This window comes from Sceloporus undulatus, chromosome 6 (genome assembly GCF_019175285.1).
Source record: "Sceloporus undulatus isolate JIND9_A2432 ecotype Alabama chromosome 6, SceUnd_v1.1, whole genome shotgun sequence".
Taxonomy (NCBI): Eukaryota; Metazoa; Chordata; class Lepidosauria; order Squamata; family Phrynosomatidae; genus Sceloporus; species Sceloporus undulatus.
The window spans coordinates 33,838,156-33,854,303 of NC_056527.1; the positions used below are offsets into that span (position 1 = coordinate 33,838,156).

The 16,148-nt window shown below is 39.1% G+C and overlaps 1 protein-coding gene across 2 annotated transcripts in view; it reads left to right on the forward strand.

Moving 5' to 3' along the window:
- NXPH1 (neurexophilin 1) overlaps positions 1–9,374 on the forward strand; it is a 209,989-nt gene extending 200,615 nt beyond the window's left edge. For both annotated transcript variants that reach the window (XM_042470961.1, XM_042470962.1), the window contains exon 3: positions 7,642–9,374. In XM_042470961.1, coding sequence (XP_042326895.1) covers positions 7,642–8,403 — 762 coding nt within the window. In that variant the 3' untranslated portion in view covers positions 8,404–9,374. The remainder of the gene's footprint in view (positions 1–7,641) is intronic.
- Positions 9,375–16,148: the final 6,774 nt, after the last annotated feature.

Sequence of the window (16,148 nt, forward strand, 5' to 3'; positions counted from 1 at the left end):
AAGAAATAAAAACAAGTCTTTCCTAGAACCACAGCATAGAGAGCCAAAGCTCCATTTGAAGGGAACAGTTGCTTTCCTCAATAAATCAGAATGAACCCCATCTAACCCAACACTCTAACTGTGGTTTTAAGCTTGGTATAAAAGGAATTGTCTTCATCCAGCAGAGCAACTGATAGAGAAATATCACATATAAACAACACCTAAAGGCAGAGGTGTCATTTTAGTTATTTTGGTTAAAAGATAACAGAAAATGGAACCTGCAACACAATGTTGCAGTTAAAAATGACACCAATTTCTGCCGGCCATGCCCTCTGCCAGGATACTTTCTTCTACCACTACCCTGCTTTTTCATTTCTCTATGAGACATATATTAAGTGTTCTGTAGTCCTTGAGCAGCCTCATTGGCCTCTATTTTGGTGTGGAGTGGAAGGCACCTCCCTTAGATTTTCCTCCCCAAACCTTTCTTGCAATTCTGAAAACCTTGCATTGATTCCACATCTTGTGTGTGCAATGATAGCATTGCTCCCCCACACCATTATGAGGACTTGCTCTATGAGAACATTTTTTTCTATTATTACATGTAACAGAGCTTTCTTCCATGGATTTTTCTAATTCTTTTCCAAAAGTGTGGAAAATTCTTTTCGAAAATTAGCTCAGCCACTAGTCTCGAACAGTGAGCACATCAGGTGGGCATGAATTCCATAAATGAATTATGTACAGCGGTAGCCAGTGGAACGGCTACTTCTGAAGTGGTGAAGCCACTATTGCAGAAGTGGTGAAGCCACAAGCTCCCTTTCAACTCAGAGCAACTACAGGAAGAGCAGCAATAAAATCCAGAGCGGTGTTACTGCCTTCTCAGTGGGAAAGCCATTGGCCTTCTGAAATGGTGTGTGTTGGTTGTGTTATATTAGATATCTAAGGGACTACCCTTTGGGGTGGTCTGCAGCCACCCCTTTACTGGCCAGATTGGGGCTGTGGCAACCTCACGCCACAACCCTGATCCAGCCTCTGGAAAGCGCAAAAAGGAGCCTCAAAAAGCAACTGCTTTTTGCACCCTACAAGGGGCGCCATAGCTGTGGTGGTGCAGCTTTATGATGGCCCTTCAGCACTGCATCATGCAGATGTGAGCACCAGAGGTGTGTCTGATAGCATCCTGGGGGTGGGGTTAGGGTGTCCAGCATGAGGACTCCGAGTCCTGACTCAGCCCACAGGCTGGCACTTTCTGCTGGTCTGTATAGGGCCTTATCCTCTACAGTCAGCCCTCCACATTTGCAGCTTTGACTTTTGCAGATTTGGTTATTCAAGGATTTGTGTAATATGTTATCTCCAGGACTCTCTAGGTCCTCCAGCATAACTCTGCTGGAAGTTGATCTTAGAGTCATGATGGAGAACCTAGAAATTCCTAGACAAAACCCTTCTCTAGGCATTTGTAGGTCCTCCAGAGCAATTCTGTGGCCAATCTCTTGTGCATGTTCACCGTAGAGCTGCACCAGAGGATCTAGAGATTCCTAGAGATGTTCTTTGAGGTTAAAAAAATTAATGTTTTTTATTTGTGGTTTTTCCACATTCACAGGGACCCTGCACCACTACCCTCAGCAAATGTGGAGAGCCCACTGTAGTCTTCCAATAAGGAGGCTGGTTTTTAGTGGGCATCCCCAAGATCTTGCATAACAGACATAATTATGAATGTTTAACTCTGTCTTATCTTCTAACTCAGCTAAACTAAAACTGCTTTAACAGGCAGTAGCTGCATGGAACAATGGAGGTCTCTTATGCTGACAATTGGAGTGCAGGAGAATGATGTTTCTAGCCCCCTCTCACCAGTGCCCACCAATTTGACAGAAGCAGGAGCCCTGTTGCAACTCCTTGTTGCACAGCAGATTGCTGGTGGGAGGAACTGAAAATCCCTTCTGTTGCATCCTGACCACCAACAGACTAGATCACCATTGTTTGATGTGATTCCTGGCTGTTCATGTTGGTTTGGGGGGGATGAGTTTACAATCATAGAAACAGTGCTGCAAATGTGAATATACAACACAACCTATTTTAATTCCAAGATGGGATGTTGGGTGGCGGCATGAATTCTTTCTAGTTCCTGCATTCATTTAGAATTTGTAAATTAATGACAATGGTAATTTAATTCATACTTGTTTAAATGTGTTCCTGAACAGCAGTCTCCAGAGGTGGAATCACCCCAGCATCATCTTAGTAAAGAGTGATGAGAAGAACAGAATTCATTTAGCTGACAGCAAATTCACACCATCCTTCAATGCACCTATGTTATGCCATGCCATTATTCAACCAGATACAGTTCTGTTCTGCTGAAAGAGCATTCTGCATTTTGTTGCCCTCTAGTTGTTCTGGGCTCTAATCTGTCCCACTCAGCATAGGCAATGGGCAGGTATAATGGGATAGAATCATAGAATCATAGAATAATAGAGTTGGAAGAGACCACAAGGGCCATCAGTCCAATCCCCTGCAATGCAGGAAATCTCAATCAAAGCATCCTCGACAGATGGCCATCCAGCCTCTGTTTAAAGACCTCCAATGAAGGAGACTCCATTACACTCCGAGGGAGTGTGTTCCACTGTCAAACAGCCCTTACTGTCAGGAAGTTCCTCCTAATGTTGAGGTGGAATCTCTTTTCCTGGAGCTTGCATCCATTGTTCTGGGTCCTAGTCTCTAGAGCAGCAGAAAACAAGCTTGCTACCTTCTCAATATGACATCCCTTCAAATATTTAAACAGGGATATCATATCACCTCTTAACCTTCTCTTCTCCAGGCTAAATATCCCCAGCTCCCTACGTCGTTCCTCATAGGGCATGGTTTCCAGGCCCTTCACCATTTTAGTTGCCCTCCTTTGGACACGCTCCAGTTTCTCCACATCCTTTTAAAATTGTGGTACCCAGAACTGGACACAATATTCCAGGTGGGGCCTGACCAGAGCAGAAGCACTATTACTTCCCAGGATGTGGATGCAAGAGTGTCTAGAGGGCAGCAAGCAGTAAGGTGTGTGTATGTGTATGTGTGTCAGAGAGGCTGTGTCTGAAGGAGACAACAGCTTCATTGTCTGTAATGGCAAGACATACTTTTATATTCTTTTCATCTCTGAATCATGGCTTGATTTCTAAAATCTGTGTTCTCATTGTATGGGTCAAATGTAGTTGTACATTTTGAAGTGCATGGGCTCATCATGGCCAAACCTGTAGCCCCACTGCAAGAAGCCTGTACAAAATGGATGTAATATGGCCAAGGAGAAGATGGATTGTATTGTTCACAGTGTTTTGTTGTTTTGTGTGTTCAAGTAGTTTCTGACTTATGGTGACCCTAGAGTGGGCCTATAATGGGATTTTCTTGGCAAGAGTTGTTCCGAGGAGGTTTGCCATTGCCTTCCTCTCAGGGTGAGAGATGCGACTTGCCCAAGGTCACCCAGTGGGTTTCATGACTGAGCTGGGAACTGAACCCAGATCTCCAGATTCATAGTCCAACACTCAAACAACTACATCACACTGGCTCTGCCGTTCACAGTGTTATTCAATGACACTGCAATTCACTAAATGCCATTGTGTTCACAGAGTTACGGAATGGAATTTAGTGAATTGCAGTGCCAAAGGCGCTAGCATTTATACACTGGATGGAGTGCAGGCTGTTATTCTGTAGCCCTTGATGCAATGTGCAAAACTCTCCCCCACATCTAGGAGAGGCTGCTGCTGGTGGTTTTACTGATGTCCAGGGGAGATAGCAGGAAAGGAAGTCAACTGACGTAGCTCTAAAGGGAATGGACAGGAGGATGCACGCTGTCTGTGAACACACGCTCAATTTCTTTCCACTCTGAGCCAAGACAAGCCAGTTTCTCCATGCTTGAATTGCCTCTTAACTCCCTCCCCTCCCCACAAATAAGCAGTAATAACAGTGATGGCTCTTCCTGGAGCTTGACTGCCCAGTCTCTTGTACCCCATTGGAAAAACAACAACAATACATTTGCTGGTATGGATGCAGAACTGCAGGAGCAGAGTACTGTGCTAGGCCAAACTGTTGGAAGATCTTGTCCAAAAGCCCCTGGCTCTACTACACCAGTGAATAAAATGGAAAGACTTCAGGAAAGAGGTCTTCACTATCATTCTGGATTGTTTTCAAACTTATCTTTAGGATTTGAAATTTCAGTAGGCAATTATTTATATATAAAGGGTGTCTTTGAAGTAATGCCCCCAATGGGCTTTTGAGATAAATCACCCATCCCCCAGAGTCTCCTGGAGGGCAGGCTAATGCTCATGGAAAAGAACAAACCCACACTGAGTTGTCACTGGGAAAATGTCTCCAGCCTTTAAAGGGATGCGACATCAAGACAGGAGTGTTCTCTTCAAGCTGTACAAAACTAGACAGACAGATCAATTCCCTAATCATGAAAACACACTCTGTCTTCTTAATATGCCCTTGGGCAAATTACACTCAGTCAAAACGCTGCTCCAAATAACAAACTATTGAACAGTGATTTTTCATTATTGATGAAACATGGGTCACCAAGTGAGAGAGTTACCAGATCATCTTACTTGCAGCAATGATCTCTAGCAACATTTTCAAAACTGCCAGGCACTCTGATCCTGAATATAGGTAGTGTTGTAGTGGCGCATTGTGTATTGAGTACCAGTAGATTCCTGGAAGAGGAAAGGGAGGCAGACCATGCTGTTGTAAGCAAATGAAAGTTCCATTATGATATAGTACTTTAAAATGTCCAAGGCACTGCTGTTTTTTATTTTTATTTAAAAGTAGCGGCATAGTATCTGTAAGAAGTCTAGAATCATGCTTGGTGAATTATACTTGCAGTTTGCTCTCATTCTATCTATACAACAAAGCAGCAAGTGTGACTCCCTCTCTCTTAGAATTTCTACTTTGTGTGCACAGTAATGAAAACAACACAGTCACTGCTCTCTTTATAACACAATCAAGCATCACATAGCAATTCATAGTGTTGCACTTGAGGGAGAACTAGGGGAACTTTGAAAGGCCACATGTGTGTTTGCAAGCCCATACCACAAAAGAAAGTATAATGCTGCAATGTCAGGAGATGCAGAGGAGTATGCTTTTTCTAAAAGTGTGGAACATGGGGGAAATACCCAGAAAATTAAGAGGAAAATGTCAGGACAATAGCTAGGGAATATGTGTTCTGTTCCAGTGAACCACATGTTAAAATACTGAAATAAAACACTAGTTCAAATTGTTCCTGAGTCACTGTTTGCAGTAGGGAATTTGCATTGCCCATGTGTATAATTCTATCCAGGTTCTTTCCAAAATTTTATTTTTGTAACAGTGAGCTTGGTTTCATAAATGAGCTAGTCTTTCCATTCCAAATTAGCTTTTTGGTGCTCCATCCTATAACAAACTAAATTGTTGTTTAGTTATTGTAAGCTGCCTTGGATCCCAGCATGGGAGAAAAGTGGGATATAAAACAAACAAACATTCATGGGGTGCAGTTAACATTCAGATAGATGTCTTAGCAATGACATGATAGTCAGAGATTAAATATACAGTATTTTTGAAAGGCAACATAACACCCTGAAATGGCTACTAGAACTTTCTATTTTTTCTGCAGTTGCAAGGCTATAGAAACTGGCTGTTTGATTACCTAAGTTCATATTCTGCTGACAGATTCATGCAACACTGGCACATTTCACTTTAAAAGCCACCTTCCCCCTCCTAATTTGCTCCTGCTCCCAATATGCCGCTTAAAAATTATATTCTAAGTCTTTCTTCCTCTCACTGTGACATCTTCATTGCTGCTTCATTAACTGGTGCACCATCAGTGCATTTCATTACAGCCTCTCTCCTCACTCACTGTGCTGATCGCAGACACAGATACAAACCAGCTATCAAATGCTAGGTGATATTTATCTTCCTCGCAATTCAAAAGAAGGGAAAATTGGCTAAATCATCCCAGGGGCAAACATACCCATATTTGTCTCTCTCCATCATCCTGTTCCCTCCAGCAGCTGGAGGGATATTTAGTTAGGAACAGTTGTTGAGCTCTGTATGGGTGTGTGTTTTAATCATCCTGAAAAGATTCCAGGTTTTGAGACAGTCCATATCGCATCCCTTTGGGAAAGTGAGATCTGATCTGAAGCAGTTCTCAGTGAAGCAGCCAGCAAATAAGTTGAGTGATTGCCAGTGAAGGAAAAGATCTCCCTGTTTGCTTACAAAGGCCTTGGCATTTTCAGAAAACAGGCCTCTTTGAATTTTTTTCTCAAAAAAAAAAAATAAAAATAAAAAAAAAGAAAGAAAGAAAGAAAGAAAGAAAAGAGGAGGCTCTGTGAACAAATAGGGATGAGAAAATCTGTCAGTTCTATTTTTCTTGTGTTCCTCAGAAACACACTAGCATTTTCTTATTCCATCCCATTTTGGTATTGAGCTATGAAACTCTCCTTCCCCCACCAGCTTTCCTTCACACATACTCCTCATCCAGGCAAACATACCCATTTTCATGGATTTTTTTCCTGTTGTACACATTTTGTAAACTTTTTTCTCCTATAGACCAAAGCAGATATAGATATTGGCACACATTTTAAAAAGTTGAACACATTTCAGCTGTGCACATTTTTTCTTACTTAAACTGCAGCTTGTTTTCCAAGTAGAGATGCACTTCATCCTGTTGTTAGTCTCAGGAGTTGCAAAGTGGATCTTTTTATTAAAAAATTCCAAACTGAAAATATTTTGTTTCCATTCCCCACAAGTAATCAGAATGCGGGGAGTGGTGATAAATCAGTATTCTAGTGTTGACCAAAGTGGTCCTCACATTCTTGGATATAAGGAATTAATCTGCATCATTAGTTTTTAACCATAACCATACAACAAATGGACTCAAAAGTAAGTCCCATTAAATTCAGTGAGATTTTTTTTTTTTTTGCAGGTAAGAGGCTATGGACTCCAGGAGACATCTAGAGCCTTGCTTTTCATGCCAGTGTATTTTAAACCTTTATATGAGAAAAAAAAGTCTTCACTCCTTTTGTGTATGTGCCTTCAAGTCTCATGTTGATTTATGATGACCCCATGAATTTCTTAGGCAGAGGTGGTTTTATCTGTTGCTTCCTCCTTCTCACATATGAAGAAAGAGAGAGAAAGGGGAACACATTTGGGTTGCCATGGCTCATTCCTTCAGTTTTGTCTGAACCAGATCAATGGGATCTGCTTAAGAAGGGATAAAGGTTGACATGAGTGAGGAACCAGGTAACACGAGGTAGTCTTGAAAAGTATATAAATGAAGCTGTCTTGAAAAGACTTGATTGAAGAAAAATGTTTTCAATAAAACTTTTAAAATAGCAGAAGGCCATATGAAGAAAAAGGAGATTAATCTGTTCCATTTAATGTAGATATCTCAAGTTGGAGGTGGTTTCAAAGATAAGCAGAATGTGTGAATGCGTCTTATATAAAAGAAGACAAATGCATAACAATACTTTTAAAAGGGAGATACACATTGCTTCCTTTTTGTAGTTTACATGTGTATGTATAGATATATTTTGCAGGAAAATGTTTTGAATATTGACAAAATGCTTGAAAATTCACCGGAACTTGCAATCTGTTTGAAAAGAATGGAATAGGTTTTTATGCACATCCATGTTTAAACTGGTCTTTCTCTTTCTCTTTTTGCAGGTTACATGTGCAAATTTAACCAGTGGTGGAAAATCAGAAATTCTTAAAACAAGCAGTTCCAAATCCACACTAAAGCACATATGGACAGAAAGCAGCAAAGACTTATCTATCAGCCGGCTGCTATCACAGACTTTTCGTGGCAAAGAAAATGATACAGATTTGAGCCTGAGATATGATGCCCCAGAAACATATTCTGAGCAAGATCTCTGGGACTGGTTGAGGAACTCCACAGACCTTCAAGAACCTCGGCCCAGAGCAAAGAGACGACCTATTGTCAAGACTGGGAAGTTTAAGAAAATGTTTGGCTGGGGTGATTTTCATTCCAACATCAAGACAGTCAAGCTAAACCTGTTGATAACTGGGAAAATAGTTGACCATGGCAATGGGACGTTCAGTGTTTACTTCAGGCATAATTCAACTGGCCAAGGGAATGTATCAGTGAGCTTGGTCCCCCCGACCAAAATAGTGGAGTTTGACTTGGCACAACAAACAGTGATTGATGCCAAAGATTCCAAGTCTTTCAACTGCCGCATTGAATATGAGAAGGTAGACAAGGCCACCAAGAACACGCTCTGCAACTACGACCCTTCAAAAACATGTTATCAGGAGCAGACCCAAAGTCACGTCTCATGGCTTTGCTCCAAGCCCTTTAAAGTAATCTGTATTTACATTTCCTTTTATAGTACAGATTATAAACTAGTACAGAAAGTGTGTCCTGATTACAACTACCACAGCGACACACCTTACTTTCCCTCAGGTTGAAGCAGAACATGTGTCTGAGACTGGATCCTGAGGAATAAATAAATAAATAAATAATAATAATAATTACAAAATCATAAAAGAGGTCATATGACAGGGCTTTTACCTCAAAGAAGAAGGCCACAACTATTGCCTGGAATGTGTCTACGCTCTGCTGCTGATGTCAACTGGCTGCAAACATGTTAGTGGAAACCAATTTAATGTCATTTCTGCCCAGTCAGCTTCATGTATCTCAGTCCAGTTGTAAATCACGATGGATTTTAAATAATGCCGTACACAGTTTCTCTCTCTATCTCCTTCCCCCTCTTTGCAGCTTGCATCTATTGAGATTCCTGTTAAGAGGGCTTTCATTGTCTGATGTATAATGTTTCAGGATAACCTATCATCAAGCAAAAAGGATTAACTAGACAGAGAATGGTTTCTTAACACAGACTGTATGGAAATCTCCTTTTTAAGTCTTGAATACATGATAATCAATAATCCCCACTCATGCATTCTATCATTTGGAGTAGCTGTACTGGTAAATAATACTGTGTAGGAGTAAATGCTTGTTAAAATGGGGGTGGGGGGATTGTGTGTCTAGAGTTCAGTATTTCTCTTTATATGAACACAACAAAGTATCGTGACTTTTCTACAGCACACAGTGGGCACATTCGAGGTTGTGTAAGGTGGTCCTTTTTCTGCTGAGGAAGCCTGTGAACTAATAAAGATGAGCAAACATTTGGAATTTACACGTGAACAGACCTTCTGCTTTTGTAGTTGGGCACTTGTCACTGCAAACATGTAGAGTCAACTGAGACCACCAAGATGTCCTTCGGTCACCGTGTAAGAAAGAAAAAATGCCTGCTAGGCAACATGTAAGTTGTAAGTGTCTGTCTTATCTTTATTACACAATATTGTAACAAATTCAATATCCTAGTCTTCATTTGTATGAATGGTTTGTATTGTACATAGTTTAACCTGTGTTATTTGAGCTGCTTATTAATATTAACTTGTAATTGTCTCTCTGCTTGTTATTGGTTAAAAACAAAAACAAGGGAAATGAGGAATCCATTTTATCAATGTAGCTGTAAACTCCATTTAAGAAGACAGAATTCTGTACAAAGCATTTATTCAGCTGAAGTATCGTTGGAAGCTATACACTTACAACATTTACAATTTGTCTGTATTTAGATCTTTTATTTCCAGGTGAAAAAAGATTGAAATGTATATAAAAATAAAATACTTAAATTTGAGTTTCAATATGCACTCTGTAAGATGGTGGTTTAGCCCTAATACAAGACTGAGTCAGCAAGGGGAGTAGGTGGCATTTTTTGCTACAAACCATATACTGAAGATTTGTAGGTCTGGCCTCCTCTACTACCCACCCAAGATGTGGTTGTGTGCTACAGACTACGTTCTTTATTATTATGTAGGATTTTGTATCACTTTTCAACACCTGAAGTAGTTTATGATTCCTGTATCACGTACCTTCATAATACTCCTATGGGTTAAATTAGATGGAAGTCATATGGCAAACTTAGCATGATGAGAGCAGGATTGTTCGTCAAAATAAGACTTGTGCCATTTTCAGAATATAGCTTTGTGGGGAAGTAAATTAAGATGCTGCCCCCAATGTGAATTCTGTCCTCTTACAATGAAAATTTATTTTAGTCCTCAAATTTCCAGCCTTGCAGTAACTTAAAACTTAAATGAAACATTTAGAAATACAGTTTAAGCATCCAAAGAGAAAGGGCAAGAAAAGTGATCAAGGGAATATGAACACAGCATCTATAAACATGGTTAAATGTGAATGCTTTTTAGTCACTTTCTGCAATGCTAGAAATTTGGGGCCTCAATGGGGAGAAGAATTCTTATGGGGACAATGCCTTCATTTTCCACTTCCTCCATAGATAAACCCCCAAGATGGGTGAAAATTTTAAAATGTAGTCTGTACATGTTGTGAGACTGATAGGACCAGTGCACAATGGTTCCAGTGAACAATGGTCCCATTGTACATTAGGATGCTAACTGTGAAGTGCCAATATATACCAGTAGAACCTGATGCATATCAGGGCACCTTTGCTAGTGTCCTGTTATGCATCTTTGAAATCCATCAACAAGATTTCTTAGCACCTCTGCTACAATCCAATTTAGACATACAGTTGCATAATGTAGGCCGTCATAGAGGATTCCAGCCATTACTTTCTGAACTACTACACCCTGAATCCCTGGTGAGTATAAGCACTGACTATTCTGGGCATTGTAGTACAAAACCTCCAATAACGTTTCCATGTTCTGAGGACTGAATTTCAAAAGCAAATGGCAGAAAGTGAAGGATTATTATCTTCTCATGCTATTCTTTACATCTATCTGGTCTGTTAGCTTAGTCATGCAAGCTTTTGTCAGTGCTGCTACTTGAGTTCCATTTATATAGAGACAATGTCAAGGACTGTGCCTGGTGCCTTCTGTATACAAAACATGTATTCTGCTAGTGAGTAGAAGTCTTGATTTATTTATCTGTCTCTACCAAGACTGAACTGAACATGGCTGAATAAAAAAGTCCAGAAGAGTGGCTGATTTGTACTACAACTCAGAATCAATGGAAATTCTAAAGTTCTTCCTCCATTCACCTTGTTTCAAAAAACCACAATAGCAATGGATGCTGGAGAAGAAATGCATAGCTGAAAGTATAATAGAGAAAGTTCTACTTAAGCAGTGTGTGGATGTATCTACCAATTGTTGTTTTTACTAGACAAAGCTCTATAGCCTATTTTATACCAGTAGGAACATGTGGGGGAGCCAGTATGGTGTAGTCATATTAGCGTAGGAGGGTAATATGAGTAGTAACATAAGTGTCTGGGAGACCAAGGTTTGTCTCCCTGTTTGACCATGGACACTGGATGACCTTGGGGAAGTCACACGTTCTCATCCTTAGAAGAAGCCAATGGCAAATCCTCTTTGAACAAATCTTGCCAAGAAAACCTTGTGATAAGATCACCTTAGGTCGCCATTAGTTAGCATACAATGAAAGTAGGGATATACAAATCTGCCAATTTCAATTTCTCCTGATTATTACTTTTACCAATTTTTTAATACAGTTCATCCTGAAATTTTTCAGAATTTTCTTAATCTTTGCATGCAGATTGATACACCTTTTGTGTGTCCCTCCTGTTGCATGTACTTTTGTAAGCAATTTCCACATCTTTCGCAAGCAATTTTCCTAACGAAAATTCACAAATATATGTTTTTTGGGGTGTGCCCATCCCCCCTTTTATAATGCTTATGTGCATTTGTGAAGTAATATGAAAACTTGGTTTCAAAATTTGCTTTCCTAGCAATTTTGTAATGGAGTTCTCCATTACAGTCCATCTGAACCAGCAACGTTGGGTACAGTGGAAAGTACTAAGAAAAAAGGAAGACATTACAGCTGGATTGATTCAATCAGCGAAATAATGGCCCTGAGCTACAAGACCTGATCGTGGCTATTGATGACCAGGGCTCTTGGAAATCTCTCATTCATAGGATCATCATATGTCGAAGGTGACTTTGTGGCAAATAACAACAAATGTGCATTTTTATTTATTGGCAGGCAAATTTTGAAGGATAGCCACATTTTGCATATTGATTCACAAGTGCAAAATTAGCTAATTTTACATTAAAATGCAATCCAAACAAATTTCTTCTCTGTTCCTACCCCTGCCTCCCACTCTTTGGTTGGTTACTATGTCGGCTGTCATAATCCTGAGAAGGCAGTGTGGATACTTTAGTAGGCCTTGATACAATATGAGTTTACAGGTAGAGTGAATTCCTGGAAGAATCACCAGTATTTTACAATTGCTGTTTTCTCACAGGACCTTAGCTGACTGCTCAGAGGAGAGAGCAAAACCCTGGAGCGCATTTTTAGCTAAGATGTATTACAGGTACGAGGAGTAACTTTGCCTATTGGTGTGTGTGTGTGTGTGTGTGTTTGTGTGTGTGTGTATTTAAGCAGGCAATACCCTTTAGTTTTTATCCAGAAGCTTTGTCTGGAATATCTTGAAAGGTTGAGAAAGACATGGAAGGTCTAGGCTACTTGGACATATACTGAACATCTTTTTTTCCAACAGTTTCTTTTTTCAGTTTGAAACTTTCTCATAATAATTGATGCTTTAGAAATTATAAAGTGAGGTTGATAAAAGGATTGGTAACTGAAAGTATTCTTGCCTTCTTCCAGTGCCATGTTTGGTCCATTTGAGCAATTGGACACTACCCCATCCACAACGTCTGGCTCAGTTTACTCCTTGTTAGCTGTTTCTGCCTGCTTTTTTACCTACAACCAGTCAGTTGCATGGCACACTTCCCCCTGCAACAAAAAATAATTATCAGTGTGGAAGCCTAGTGAACCAGCATAAGGCCATATTCTTCAATTCAGTTAAGCATTAAATAACAAAAACTGGTATCCTTGCAAGTGGGGAAGAAGAGGAGAAGCCAGTACTAGTTGGCTCTGATCGGTTGACTTTGACATCACCTTCAATTGGCCGCTCTTCCCTACTAATCCTGCACCTGTCTACCTTTTACCCCTGTTCTTTTCCTGGAATTGGTAGATTCCACAGCACTCATTATAGTCTGTTTACCAGCATCCTGGCCATTTCTGGACATGATTCTATGCAGTCAGTAAAATGAATTGCCTAAGCATACAAACTTAAAAGTCAGTGATTCAGACAGGAAATGTGCTAGCTGCATATCAAATGAATTCATTAGTTAAGCTTCCAAATGAATTTGCAAATGAATATATAAACATTTATCTAGGAATAATGATCTGCGTGTTGATGTTATTTTTGTAGCAATTGTCTCATGTTATGCTAGTACTCAAACTGCAAAGCAGTCTGTTTCTTAATTCTAATTTTTTTTAAAAAAAAATTTACTGGTCATTTAATACATTTAGGTTTTTTTTGTTTTTTTTTAAAAATAGTTCCACTTAGTTTTGGTCTGTGTAGTAATTTTTGTCATTACAACCACTCTTTTGCAGTTCTTCAAGTTGAATGAGCCTGAGATATTACTTTAGGGACTGAGGATTACAATTCCGAGCATTCATCAACCATCATGGTTGTTTTCTATGCTGGTTGAGGAGGATGCTGGGAGTTATAGTCTCAAAAGTAATTTTTCCAAGCTCTGCCTCTCCTCTCCCCATTGGATTGACACTGACTATACTAGCCTTGATTGATTCATTTCCACTTAAAATTACCCTGTCTGGTAAAACTAACTCTAGGTATATTTCACATTAAATATACTGATGTGAAAGCCCTACATGTTTATATAATCCTTGGAATCATAGAATCATAGGGTTGAACTTAACCAAAAGAACATATTGACTCACCAAGTGCTGGTATTGATCAGTCTTTGCACTGACACATCATATATCAAAACAATATTCTTTAGTAAAGCAGGACTATTAAACTTGTACCATATTGTTCTACATGCCTGTGTACCTGCAAGAGAAGGGCCGAATTTGTGTATGTAATGAACTGATAATCAGATCTTTAAACTTTTTTTTTGGCTAGCTTTTAATTCTTCTTACAGCCTGATTCTAATTACGTTTCCTCAAAAAGGGAGGCATAGAGTACAACAGTATTTGCTTTTTAGTAAATATTCTTGAAATTGCAACTGTAGTCTCTTTCAGGATGTAGATCACTGATCAGTAGCAGGAACCTATGCTGACTAGTTCTTGTTGATACAAATAGAGTCTAGCATGCTTGTTTTTCATCATAAACTAAAATGGTTTTATGATTTTTGTTGTACTTTAAAGCCATGATTAGAAATCCATAATTTTGGATAGACAAACATACTTGTGAAAAATGTGTTTATTAAAAGCAGATAGAAGTAGGGGACAAATGCAACATATTGTCATCTTCATCTCTTGAGTGTATTCTTTCTTTCTCATTATATTCTCTGTATTACCTCTCCCCATTACAGAATTAAAGTTCTGCATTGGGTTCACAATATTGCCATGTGTTATGTGCAAAATTATTTTAAATCTTTATTGTCAAACTGACTGTTAATATGGGATTCTGCATCTGTTGTGGGTATGTATATATCTATATTATATTTTACATGTTCGTCTATTTCGTATACAAATCCATGTTCAGTCACAGAATTATCACCACAGATGTGTTATCTAATGGGACAAAAATGAAGACTGTAGTAAGGTTTTGGGCCTGATCCATCAACTGCTTGGAACACTTCCTGAAAAACCCGTCAGAAATCTTAATTTTTGTTGTTGTTCTACAGATAACACTCAACCAGTTTTAATGAAACCTGATTATTTAGACCTAGCTTGACATCCTAAATATTTTCATGCAAGTTCAGGACTGATCAGCAAACACTGTTTGTTTGTTGTTGTTTTTAATTACTGGTTTTGTTTAAATTTATATGGAAGTTTTGGTGAAATGAATTTTAAGGACTGCAGGTTCTACCCATTTTTTTTATATCATTCAAACCATACGTTTTCTTTTTTTTAAAAAAATCAACATCAGCATAGGTAACATTGGCTAAAATTTCTTGTATGTTACTGTCCTTGTTACTGGTCCATGTTATGTTTGTAGTTATTACTATGACCTTTTCCCAAATAGCTTGTGTACCAGGAGAACTGCAGTGCAGAAGATACAGGAATTTGAAGCAACATTAAAGTGAAAACCAATATTTCACCAGGGCATAGACCTAAATCTTCTTAATTAACCTTCTTTGTTCATTGTATAGTATAAAGGTAATTGATCTGTGAACATTTCATTGCCTTTCCAGAATAAATAAAGCAATAATGTTTTACAGAAGACTCACTACTTCTGTTCCACTTTTATTTAGATGCACCCCCCAATATCTGTATGAACGACATAGCTCTCATAACAAGATTGTCAGTTATTGAAATCATCACATTTACATAAACATTGACACATTCCATGTGCCAGTGTTCAGCCTCATCTGAACAATTATCAAGTCATTCCTACCAAGTCACCCTTTTTTAGCAATATTACTAGCTATACTGAAATTCTAATTTGCCTATTAAAACTGTAGGCTCTCACTGCACCTTTCCTACGTCAGTTGTTTGGTGTACTAGAATCAACACAATTTTCTGTATTAGGGGGAGTGAAAGAGCTAAAATATTTCATAGGTTCATCTAGCAAAACCATCACACCACACCACTAAAAAGCAAACTTTATTATGTAGTAAAAGGATCTTCCTATATAAAGTGCTTATTTTTTTAATAGAGTGAAGAGCCCAGAAACTTGGACAAATTGCCTTTTTAAAATGATAACTCTCAGAATCCCCCAGCTAGCATGTTCAGTGGTCTGGATGACTAGGGGAATCCTGGAAATTGTAATCAAAAAGTAATTTCCAAGATCTGCAAGAGTCTAAGATGGAAAGAGAACCTGGTGCCCTCCACATATTTTGGATTATGATTCCCATAAAGGCAGACTATTAGTTCTGTTGGCTACCTTTTATCATAGTTGTAGAAATGGGTTGTCTACATCCCATCAATGAAATGAAAATTACTCTTTCCCTGATTGGAGGGTATTTTGCCCCTGTATAATGAAGAGGCAGATTAGTATTGTAAGCAATATTCCCATGGAGTAAATGCAGACTGAGAGGACAGAAAACTAGATTATTCAGATCCTCCCATTTCTCTTTTTCAGTGGAAATTGCAGTAAGGTGCACATGCCCACACTTCTAATAAAGTACCAGCAGAAGCAAGTGAGCTGTGCATCTTTACTGGCTCATGCATGTTTCATGAA